The 12,946-nt window shown below is 33.3% G+C and overlaps 1 protein-coding gene across 3 annotated transcripts in view; it reads right to left on the reverse strand.

Moving 5' to 3' along the window:
• The window catches only part of SLCO1A2 (solute carrier organic anion transporter family member 1A2), a 51,305-nt gene that overhangs the window by 11,175 nt on the left and 27,184 nt on the right, over positions 1-12,946 (reverse strand). For all 3 annotated transcript variants that reach the window (XM_047866962.1, XM_047866960.1, XM_047866961.1), the window contains exons 11-14: positions 9,713-9,878; positions 8,598-8,770; positions 2,675-2,739; positions 2,011-2,128 (exon numbers count right to left, since the gene is read on the reverse strand). In XM_047866962.1, the coding sequence (XP_047722918.1) occupies positions 2,011-2,128; positions 2,675-2,739; positions 8,598-8,770; positions 9,713-9,878 (522 nt within the window). The remainder of the gene's footprint in view (positions 1-2,010; positions 2,129-2,674; positions 2,740-8,597; positions 8,771-9,712; positions 9,879-12,946) is intronic.

Raw genomic sequence — 12,946 nt, forward strand, 5'->3', positions numbered from 1 at the left:
TATTATTGATAAAGTGTTTTTTTATTACTAAGTAATATCCTTATTTAACTGTTAATCCTTTTCACCTTAAATTCTATTTTGTATTACAGTCATTAATATAATCACAAAAGCTTGATTTAATATCTGCCTGGTATTTTTTTTCCTGACCTTTATCTTCAATCTTTCTTCACATATATATTTTAAGCTATGTCTCGTAAGCAACATATAGCTGGAATTTTGAAAACACTGAAACTCACATGGAAGTATCTTTTAAGCAAGTTCAGTTGGTTCACATTTATTATGAAACCTGACGTATTTAGGCTTATTTTTTCAACTTATTTTGTGTGCTTTTATTCTCCTATTTCTTACTTCCCTTGAATTTTCCTTAATCCTTTTATTCCTTTCTACTAGCTTGGAATAAATGTAAGTGGCCATCCTTATATCTTTACATTTTTGGCATAATTTAAAGTTAGTCAGTATTTCTATTCTTTGAACTGTAAAAGAGTCCTAGATTTTCCCTGGATTTTAAACTGACACTTTAGCCTGACATAGTTGCATGGATGCTGGCTGGAGATATGAGACTTCCAGGCCAGAGACAAAGGACGTTTTTACTCACAGTACAATAATCATCACAAGCTTCATGTTCAGGTTGGTTTTCCTTAACCTTCAAGTCCCAAAGAAATCACACCATGGGAAACCTATGTGAATTTTGTGCATACAATGGGTTTTGTTCACAGCTAAGAAAGCCTGAAATTAGGAAATCCCATTCTTTTAAACAAGTTGGAAGAAAATCTGCCAGTCTTAGAGAGAGTTATTACTTTTATCATCCTAGACAGCAAACTCTGCTCCATAGGAAAACATCATCTACATACTCCAAGATCATTTACTATTCAAACATCCTTGAAAAGATAGTCCAAAACAAAATCCTCTGCTAATAAGATATGCAGAAATGTAAGAGACTCATGGAGAACTGTTTACCAACAATATCCACCTCCTGTTTCTACTCTACACCATCTGGTAAATTTTCTCACGAGTACACTTTATCAGCCACTCTAATTAATCTGACTGATAGAGGATGCTAACAAATAAAATCATCTTGTCTAAAATAGCATTTAATTAAGGCTACTATCAACAGGAATCTTGGCAGCAGGATGAGGCCAATCTATACCAGTGATTCTCAGTGTTTCTCAACTGTGAAGGTATGTACGCGGGCCCACCTTCACATTACCTCTGAAGAGCTTTTGGGGAACAGAGCACTGATGAAAACATGAATCTCATGCTGTCTGCTCTCTTCACAGTACTTGCCATATATCCTTTTACTAATCAAAATAAGACCTTAGAATGTTTTAAACAATGCTAAATTGTTTTTTAGTAAATGAAAGAATTTTTGTACTTTCAATTTTGTACGATCAAGAGAAATTGATACAGATCTAAACAAAATTCAGGTCTCCAGATAAAAAAGAACATGGAAATAGAGGAAATGGAAGTATTTTGTTCAAAAACACATTATGTTGAGTTTTGTTTAAAATCAGATTTATACTAACAAAAGAATAAGACTTTATGAGACATGAAGAATTTTGTGTCAGCAAAATTTAACGAAGAAGGAAAAATATTTCAAAAAGTAGAGGTAGATGTAAAAAGAAGTAAAGATTCAGGCTAGTAAGATGCTGAAATGATGTAGGATGCAATGAGGATACTTTAAAGAGTAATATAATTTTTAAAGGTAGTTTATGTATAGCTATTACCTTCAATAATGCGTTGATTGCAAACAATTTAACAAAGATTATTTTGAAAGGCTAGGTTAAGGGAGTTATCCATGCTTATATTTACCAAGTAGTTTGAAAATATTGAGGAAATAAAATTCTGGTATATAAATAAGGAATAGAGATGTAATATTAGCATATGTTCTGGAAGCACAGCCAAAAGTAGTCTAGTAACTGAAAAAGAAAGTGTTATTCATGAATGTTGTCATTTTATGTACAGTCTGTGCTTAGAAAGCAATTCTTTAAAAAAAAAGATTATTATATTTACCTGAAATTGGCTGAATCATATATCCTGCATGCTCCTGACTCACCACATTTCAAAGTTCCCCAGTGTAAACATGTGGAATCCACTAAAGCTCCAAAATATATAGGTGCAGGAATTCCAGCTACAGTTAAAGAGGGGAGAAAAAAAATACATCAACAAGGTAAGAATTAAGGTACATTATTTTGTTTGTAAACATTTCCGTTTTCTCTATTTGTAGAATAAAGTATGAATAGAATGCTTTACATTTTATTTTTACATATCAGAAGTTGTTACTTTTACCGTAACATTTCTAAGTTATAAAGGATAAGTAATGTGATGGATAAATGCAACATAAAAATCACTGATATTGAAAATCATTGAATTAATGACTCGCTATATTTTTTCTGCAATTTTTTGTACCAATCATGTATACATTTTACTTTAACAAAGTATTTTTTGTTCATTAGCTTTTCAAATCTTCTAACAGCTGAAAAGCAAAATTAAGTTCAGATAGGTCTTTTTCAAGAAAAAGGGGAAATTCTCCATTTCTTCTTGTACCTTATTCTCATACAAATTACTAAGTGCTGCAAACAGAAGGGATATTTGCTAGACTTGGAGAGAATGATTTCATTTACTTGGTAGTTAATAGTGGTCTGATATGATGCTGGAAAAAAATAACAATTTTTACCAAATACTCTTGTGCAAAATGTATGTAACCCCACACCAAGAGACTTCTCTTCAGGCTTGATACACCTAAAAAATAAGTAAATTCATAAATAAAATGAAAATAGAGATTTAAACGCTGTTGTAGTTTCTTTAAAAATTCTTTGTAAATGCTGGTAACACACTGGGCACTAGAACATTTTTTTTGCATGCTCAGATCTTGGTTATCCAAGGCCTGATTATCCAGTTTGTAGTCTACACACGAGCCCTACTTTTGATTCTTGGCATTTTACCTATCACTTTTTTGCTATTATCAGAAAATTATCAAAGAAGAAAATATTTCATATCAGTTTCTACCCCAGTATCCATTTATTGAAGCAGTAGTTCTTGATTAAACCTTCAGCCTAAAACAAGAATAATGCAGCCCTAGCTGTATTTAAATTATTTGTATTAACAAAATACAGAAAAGCCAAGAATTATATAAATAAATGAAAGGCAGAAAGAAAACAAGGATAGAAATTTTCAAAGGAATGTGATGAAGAAATCCAAGGCAACATATTTTAAGTGATTTGGTATCATTTCAAGAGTCACAAAGATCTCTCCATTCTCTCCAAAATCCCCACTCTTTTGCACTGTTGCCTGAAATTCCTATATGCAGAAATAGAGACTATAATTCTGCAATGGACTTTCATGTATCCAACTCACTCCAGCATCACCATGGGTAGCTCCTCAAAGAATTCACATTGAGAGTTCTACTGTATTCCCTTTTCTTCCCTGACTAACTCAAAGCTGAGAAAATAAAAGTAGCTTTCTTCACAAAAGCATACATTTTTAGCAAAAATGTCATCTTATTGGCATTTTCTTAACATAAATGTTTTACTGAATTTTCAGAAACCTTATAGATTGATCTAGACATTATCTACCTGACACATAAGTTATTTAGACAACATCAATGATTTTACTCGGAAGGAAGTAAGAGAAGCCAAGAGACTCAGAATGACCCTCTAGGTCCCATGGTTTCCATTTAATACAGAAAATAAGGCATTTAAGTTTTACTGAAGAATTTTTCTTTCCTCTCTATATCTAATATACTACTTAATGATCTCACAGAAATGTGAAATACTAATTTAAGCTGTTATTATTTAAACTGTTGAAACAGTTTAAACTATTCTACAAACTCTATCATTGATTGGCATTGATAATAACAATTTCTAGAATCCAGGAATCAGAAGAGTTAGCATGCACATCATGGGAAAATGCTGAGAGAAATTCAATTTTTTCTTTAAATTGGCAGAATAACAATGATGTTGCATCCCTTTGCCATCGTGGTAGGAAATCCAGGGAGATCCCGCAAAAATAGAGACAACACAAGCATATTAACAAAAATCCAGGTATTAAATTCTACAATATGACCCTGGAAAGAGGTGGGGGAAGAGAGGAGGGACATGAAGACAGCATGATTAAGTACTTGTTTTATTAGGAGGTAGATATTAATACTGAAAAGTTTTAAAATTGATGAGCAAAACATAAGTATAATTAAGAATATCAATAATCAGTCTGACCATTTCAATAATCAAAGTAGCAGAAGAAAATCCAATATATACCATAGTTTCCTCTTATCTGTGGTTTCACTTTCCACAGTTTCAGTTACCCACATTGAACTGTGGTGTGGAAGCAGATATTTCTCCTTCTGACATATCAGATCAATAGCAGCTGAATGCTACAGTCTGTGTATCACAAGAGCTCCATCATTCACCTCATTTCATCTCAGCATGTAGTCATTTTATCATCTTACATCATCTCAAGGAGAAAAAGGGTGAGTACAGCACAATGTGATATGTTGATAGAGACCAGATGCACTTAACTTTCATTATAGTATATTGTTATAATTGTCCTATTTTATTATTAGTTATTGTTCTTAATCTCTACTGTGCCTAATTTATAAATTAGACTTTATCACAGTTATGTATCTTTAGGAAAAAATATCAAATATTTAGGGTTTGTTACTATCCATGGCTTCAGGCATCTGCTAGGGATCTTAAAATATGTCCCTTGCAGATAAAGGGGTACCACTGTACAATGGAAAGCAAAAAAAAGAAAAAAAGAAAAAAAAAGAAGTAAAAAGAAAGTCAAATAAATAGAGTATATTAAATAAAATAGCAAAAAGAGTCTTATCACAATAATTACAAGAAATCTAAGTGAGGGGTGCCTGGGTTGCTGAGTAGTTGTGTCCAACTCTTGCTTTTGGCTCATGCCTTGATTTCACAGTTCATAAGTTTGAGCCCTGCATTGGGATCTGTGCTGTCAATGCAGAGCCTGCTTGGGATTCTCTGTCTCTCCCTCTCTCCCCCGCTTATTCTCTCTCTCTCTCTCTCTCTCTCTCTCTCTCTCTCTCTTTCTCTCTCTCTCTCAAAATAAATAAACTTTTAAAAATAAATAAATAAATATAAATGAGCTAAATGTACCTATCTCAGATTATAAAATTATACCTAGCAAATTGCCTATGAAGCAAAATGAAAGACTGAAGATTGAAAATAAAGGAAAGGGAAAAGATATAACAAGTAACAACAAACCAAAAGAAAGCTAGAACTTCCATTTTAATGAAAAACAAAATACAATTCCCTAAAAGAAATAACTAAAAGATAAAGAAAATTAAGTGATGCTAACAATAGAAATATAATGATCAAAGACACATTTTCATCATATAATATAGCCTCCAAATATATGAATTAAAAAACTGAGAGATTTATAGGGAGAAATACACCAGGAATATTTATAGATTTGAACATCTCTGAAAAACTGATGAATTAATGGAGACAAAAACAAGAATACATTTACAAAATTTAGATAACACAATGCTTTACTTCAATCCAAGAGATATGGAACTATATACCCAAAATTCAGTTACACATTCTTTTCAAAAAGACATGAAATACTAAAAAAAAATGCACTAGGCCCCAAATACAACCTTGATATTCCATCTCCCCAACCTGTAATCTTTCAGATTAAGTTGTCTGAACATAAAAATAGAATAATAATAATAAAGTATACCTATAGAAAGTTCTTAAAGATATGGAAATTACATAACACATTAATAAATAATCTTTGGTCTGGTGGGGCAAATCACTATGAAGTAGAAATAAACTCCACAGAAAATACTAGTTGAAGCATTGCTAAATCAATATTTGGAAAGAAATGTATAGATTTATGTATAGTAGTCAGAATGAACAAATGATCTAAGTATTAAACTGAAACAGTTGGATAAAGAAAAACAGAGCAAGCCTAAAAGAAAAAAAAATCAAGAAGAGCAGGATTACATGAAATAAAGATTAACAAAACCAAAACTCATTCTTTAAAAAGAGAAAAATAAAATAGACAAGCCTCTGACGACCATGATCAAGAAAAAGTAAAGAGGGGGCAAATAAAATACGTAAGAAGAAAAGAGAAATCCATTCTGATACATCAGAGAATATCAGATAAGGAATATTATAAACACCTACATACAACAGGTTTAAGTAGAAATTGAAAATACGAATAGGCACTAATACTAAATAAATGAAAATAATAAATAGTATCACTGTCCCAACAAGCCCAAAGTATAAATACTTTCACAGATGGATTTATATAGCTTTCAACAAATATTTAATGTAAGTAGTGCCAGAAATTAAAAAATAGAAAATTTATTAATTCATTTTGTAGGGTCTATGATGATTCCAAAACAAAAAAAGAATAAAAAGTAATATGTCTATTTTATTTATCAACATAGATGTAACAGTTTTAAATAAAGTATTATTTACACAAACCAAATCATATATAAAAATATAATTAAGTATGGTTTTTTTCATCCATGCAAACAGTTCAACATGAAAATATCTACCAATTTATTTTACTACACCAAAAATACTGAGTAGAAAAATTATAGAATCATAGATGCAGAAAAATACACCTAATAGCATTTAATACCTATTTCATTATTAAAAACTTAGAAACTACATGAAAACTATATACTGAAAAATCTACAGCAAATATCATCATGGAAAAATGTGTATGTTTTCCATTAAGATTAGAAAAGTACAAGAATACTCACTATCATCACTATCATTTCACATAGCTTTGGAGGTCCACGTTGATGCTTTAAGAAAAATTTAAAAGCCTAAGATGTGTAAGGTTTAGAAGTGAAGAGACAGGGGCACCTGGGTGGCTCAGTTGGTTAAGCGCCCAACTCTTGACTTTGGCTCAGGCAATGATTTCACGATTCGTGAATTCAAGTGCCATGTTGAGCTCTGTGCTGGCAGCACGGAGCCTGCTTAGGATTCTCTCTCTCCCCCTCTCTCTCTGCCCCTCCCTGCTCATGCTCTGTCTCTGTCTCTCAAATAAATAAATGTTAAAAAAAAAAAAAAAACCACAAGACCATATGTAAAAGGTAAAGTTATAAAGCTATTAGGATAAAATTTAGGTGAATATTTGTATAGATTAGGAACATAAAAACATTTTTAAAATGTGACTCCCCAACACACAAACCCTAAGGGAAGAAAATTGTAAGATTTCAGTACAACAGTATTTAGGATTTAATTTCATAAAAGAGAGTATGGAGAAATTAAAAGAAAGATGAGAGATTAGGAGATAATTGTATCATGTAAGCAATATTACATTAACATTTATAATTTAGACAATAATCAGCAAAATCACCAAGAAAAATATATGACATATATTAGAAAATGAGCAAAGAAAATCAATAAGCATCTTGAATCAGAAGCCTAAATAGCTAAAAAATAAATTTTGAAGATGCCTAAACACACTGGATCAGGAAATCACATATTGAAACATCAGTGAACTACCATTTTACAGTCATTGGACTAGTCTAAGTCAGAATGTTAGATAATGTCAAGTGTTAGTGAGGCTGTAAGAAGGCAGGAACTCTCAAGTGGGGAAGGTGTGAGAACTCATACATATACATACTAAGCAGTATTTGGTGAATGTATGTACTCGTCTTATGAACCAAAGCAAGATTTAAAGCACAACACCACACATGTGAATATAGGAACACATACTCACAAAAAGATGTTAGTATTTTACAAAAGAAAATACATATTTAAGTTCGTGTAGCTATCATATTAATATGGGTGGCTATGGTGAGAGAAGGTGAAAAATAGAATGAAAAAAAGCAAAATCAAGAAAGAGTGAAAACATCCCAGCCTATGAGGATAATGTGCTGTGAACTGAGAATCACAATGAACTTAACTCTGCTTCTAAGTTCCAATGAAATATGATGAAAAAAAGGGAGAAATGCAAATTTTATTTACTAGGGATGTTTACAATCGTTTACTAGACATGAAGAATGTTGGAATAACAAGAACACATGTATGCCACACCTAAGTCTGAATTTTAGCTCTACAATTTCCTAGTGTTGCAAAGCTCTTCATCATTTGTATCTAACAATAGCTTTGTAAAAGACTCAAGCATTTATTATTATGCCTATTGTTTATTTAAAATGAAGCTCAAATAAATCGAGGGACCTCTTTAAGTCCCTGTAGATAGGAATTGGTGACACAGGCTCTGACAGCTTTGCACTCTGCTGCCCAGTAGTTTGAACCATCTGAAATGACTGCAAGGCAACCACTCTTTACCCATCAAAATGACCATTTCATATGGTTTACACTAAAATATAAATGTGTCTCCTCTTGTGTGAAACAATGAGAGGATCACTAATTTAACTGCAAAATATAAGGAAGGAAAGATAGGGAGGAAAATGGCAAAATATGAATATTTATATTCCTATACTTTTAAAATTTTGTAAAGTCTGACAATGCCTAGTGTTAAACTCTTAATAAATGATATATATGAACACAGGATTCTTAGATAATGTGGGCTCCAGGGGGATTTCTTAGAAAAAGGCTCTTTAATAAAGGATCCGAAAGGAATATAAATAAAGAAAATATTTTCTGTACCTTAGGAGAACCATATATCCAGGTATGGCAGATAAAGAATAAATGAAACTGCCAATTGCTGACAAGATTAAAAAGTACTGGAGCATCATGGAACAGTCATGTCCTTTGTCACACAGCCCAAGAACTGCAGATGAATTTCCTGATGTTTGAATGCAGCTACAATTTTGGAATACCTATCAGAAAATAATATTATCCTATTTAAAGAAAGTAAAATTTTGAACACAAATCACAAATATTTTGTACATAGGCAACTGGATCAAGGCAGAGACCATTTATTCTCTTTATTCTCATCTCCTTTGTGGTGCCTCTCGGGATTATAGCAAAACAAACTACTGAATGATGGTTTTAGAAAAATGGTATTTATTTCTAAATAAATAGAGTAAATTTGCAGTAACTCAGCTACCTTAAAGACAAGCCTTTTAAAAACACATATTCTTTTGTTACAAAATGAAGTATGACAAACAAAATTGTTTTGGAAGTCAGTTAAAATATTTAGATACTTACTAATAAAACTTTGTTTCAAAAATACAGTTTATTTCAAAAACAGAGTAAAGTAAGTCCTTTTAAAGTTTTTATGTTTCCAGGTTTTAATTGGTATTAAAAGTTATATTTTACTTTATAACCAACCAACATTTAAATGTTGTAATATGTTTTTAGGCAAACAAAACAAAACCTAGTTACATTTTCTTAAAAGAGCTGTCAGAATGTGAAAAACACAGAAAGCACATGCAAGCATACATACAGGGGAAAAAAGGGAAAAAAAGCAATTAGGTAAATAATTGATATCAAAACCACCAACTTTATCTCCATGATAAAAATATTTCAATCCAGAGTATTTTTAAAACAAATTACCTGAGTAATAATGCCAACAGCTATGAAATTAAATTTCAGTGATCGATGTCTGCTATATTCAAAAATTTTTTTTGATTAAAAATAAGATCAGTGGTCAGAGGTTTAAAATAAGATTTATGAAATAAAAGGTAAATCAAGTGAACATACAGAAAAATTTTACTTTTACTTTTATCAAATGTGGCCCCAGTTCATGTGGGAATGTTCTAGTGCAATACATAAAAACAAAGTTTTGTGGGAAAAAGAAAGCCAACAGAATGTGTTACCATGTTTATTCCTGCTCCAACGGATGTCTCACAACCAGCAAGACAAGCTGACATATATGAAACACCATTGTTTCCACACACAGGATCCCATGTTTTAGTTGGACAGTTGCAATCCCTATTACAGTCAGCAAGAATGGCGTTTTCCATATATAAATCTTGTTGCATTCTGAAATAATTTAAAATAATTCATGGCTATTGAAAGATCATTTTCTTTTTCTTCTTTTCATCTTAATCCAAAATTATATTTCCTCTCCTTCCCAAAACAGAAACAGAAATCTTCCAACCATCAATGTGTGGCCTCAATACTATATCTCTGGCATAAAATATACCTGCTTTGGTGATCACATAGCCACTTTATCAATGATTTATTTCAGATAAAAAAATAGCCGATAAACAAGTATTAATTGAGTGTCTACCATATGGAAGGTATTTTTCCAGGTATTATTAGCACTCAAAAACGAAGATGACCTAATCCCTGTGGCTGATCCATATGGTAGCATTTAACAAGAGATCATATGTTATGAAAGCAAGCTTGAAGATCAAAATCTATAAATTCAGTTTATAATGCAGATATTAATTACATTTAGCTTCAGAAATCTAACTACTTGAGTAAATAAAGACATTCTTCTAGTATGAAGAGTGTCCAGGGGTTATCAAAATGGCAACACAGTTTGTTTTTGATGAATCTCCCTCATAAGAAGACCAATTAGCAGCTATCTATAGACAAGATACCATTGTGAAAATCCCAGAATCTGGGAATGACGCTGACGCACCTTCCTGGAGCACAAAGACCTACAAGGACCACATTGGAAGAGTAAGAAGAACAGTTAGACTCTGATCAAATTATGCATCCCCCAGGTCAGCACAACACCACACTGAGAAGACCTCCTTGGGTCTACAATTTCTCCAGTGGGAAAAGAGAGCCCAAGGTAGACATCAAGTACCTTCAGCATTGTGGGATGTTACCCAGGAGGCCCATTCAGGTCTCACTTCATGAGGATGACTAGAAGAATCTGCAGGCTTCACTTATTAGGGATTAGATAGAGAAGGGGGACAGTGATTACAACAACCAGCACTCAGATCTTGACAGACAGTATCCTTACTTGCAGCACTATCCAAGTACAGATCCCAGCCAGTAGTTCTACTGATGTACAGAGCTGAGTGATGGCTCCTTTTATCCAAGAAACTCAGTTGGCAGTTCTGCTTTATTTACAGTCAACAGACTATACTGGCTGTGGAGCCCATTCAGCTGCCACATCTGGGCAGGGAAGCAAATTCACAGGCTTCCCTAAATGCTGAGCACAGCCTCATGTTCCACCCACCCAGAAAGCGTGGCCAAAGAACCTAGGGAGTCATAGAGTCCATCCTACAGCCTGCTCAGTCTGGAAGCCAAGCAAATAGCCCTGCCCTATTGTTAAACATAACCTCTGGCCCCATATAACCAAGGAGCCTGAACAGTAACCCTGGGAAGCCTCAGAGCCCAGACTACAGCACCACCCAGCAACAGAGCCCAGTCCTTGGCCTTACCCAATTGCTGAACACAGCCTGAAGCCTTGATCAGGCAGGGAACGTATCCAGTGACTTTGTCAAATCATGGAACAAACTTAAAGCCTCACCTGATGAGAGAACCTGGAGAACAATTCTGCCCAACCAGAAGATGCAGTTTCTAGTACCACCCTATTCTGGGGTACAACTAGAAGCCTCTCTCCTCTAGAGATTCTGGCCAGCAACTTTGTCCAACAGCAGAGCACAGTCAGCAGCTTACCTGATTATGAAGCCCAGTCTATGGCCCACCCAACTTCAGGGCACACCTTGTGGCCCTTTCTGATTACAGAACACAACTGGAGACCCAAGCTGACCAGGAGCAATTGCAAGCCCAGCCCATTGTTCTGACCAGTGGTAAAGTCCAACCAGTGGCATCATCCTGCCAGGGAATATAGCCTACAACCTTGTCCAACCAGAGGTGATTGCAAAGATCTATCAGTGGTCCCACTGAACTGCAGAGCACAGTCAGCAGCCCTTCCCAATCAAAACGCCCACCGGTAGCCTCATTTGAATGTGTAACCCAGCCAAGAATCCCAAATAGTTTGAATTCAAAACTAAAGTACACAAAAACATGTAGTAATTAAACTGACAAAAGTCAGAGATTAAGAGAGAATTTTGAACACAGCAAGAGAAAAATTATTTGTCACTTCATGTGCATTCGCATAAGACTATAAGCAGATTTCTTAACAGAAACTTTGCAGGTCAGAAGAGTGGGATAATATATTCAACATATAGAAAGACAAAACTCTCAATCAAGAATACTATACCTGGCAAAGCTGTCCTTCAGAAATGAAGGAAAGATAAAAATTTTCCCAAACAAAAGTTGAGGGAGTGCATCACTACTAGACCTGAATTACAAGAAATGCTAAGGGACATTCTTTAAACTGGAATAAAATGATTATAAATAACATTATAGAAACATGTGAATGTGTAAAGCTCACTGGTACTGGTAAATATATAGCCAAAGTCAAATTCTCTAACATCATGATTATGGTGTATAATTAATTCACTAACAACCCTAGTTTTAAAGTTAAAAAAAAATAAATAACCACAATTAGAATAATACATTATTAGATACACCATGTAATAATGATGTAAATATTAATGTTAACCTAAAATGTGAGTGGGGAGAAATGCAAATATATTTTCCATATGCTATCAAAGTCAAGTTGTTAACATAAAATAGGATGCTATAAATATACTTTAATGTAAGCCTCATACAAAGGAAAGAACTATAGTAATACATAAAAGATTATGCTAAAGTTGTGTAGGCATACTGCCACAAAAAGTTATCAAATCACGAAGGAAATTCATTCATCAAGAAGATATAACAATTGTAAATACTTATGTACCCAATATTGCAGTCCCCAAGTATATAAAACAAATATTAACATAACTAAAAGGTGAAATAAACAGCAATACAATAATAGAGGCTTTGATACCATACTATCAACAATGGATAGATCACCTAGATGAGAATCAATAAGGAAATAGCAGATTTGAACAATACAATAGACACCTACAAGACATATACAAATCCAACATATTCCATCCAATAGCAACAGAATGCACATTCTTTTTAAAAGCACACAAACATTTTCTCAGATATATCATGTGTTAGTCCACAAAACAATTTTCAAGAAATTCAAGACAATAGAAATTATATCAAGTATTTGTTCTGACCACAAT

The sequence above is a fragment of the Prionailurus viverrinus genome, chromosome B4 (assembly GCF_022837055.1).
Source record: "Prionailurus viverrinus isolate Anna chromosome B4, UM_Priviv_1.0, whole genome shotgun sequence".
NCBI classification, from domain to species: Eukaryota; Metazoa; Chordata; class Mammalia; order Carnivora; family Felidae; genus Prionailurus; species Prionailurus viverrinus.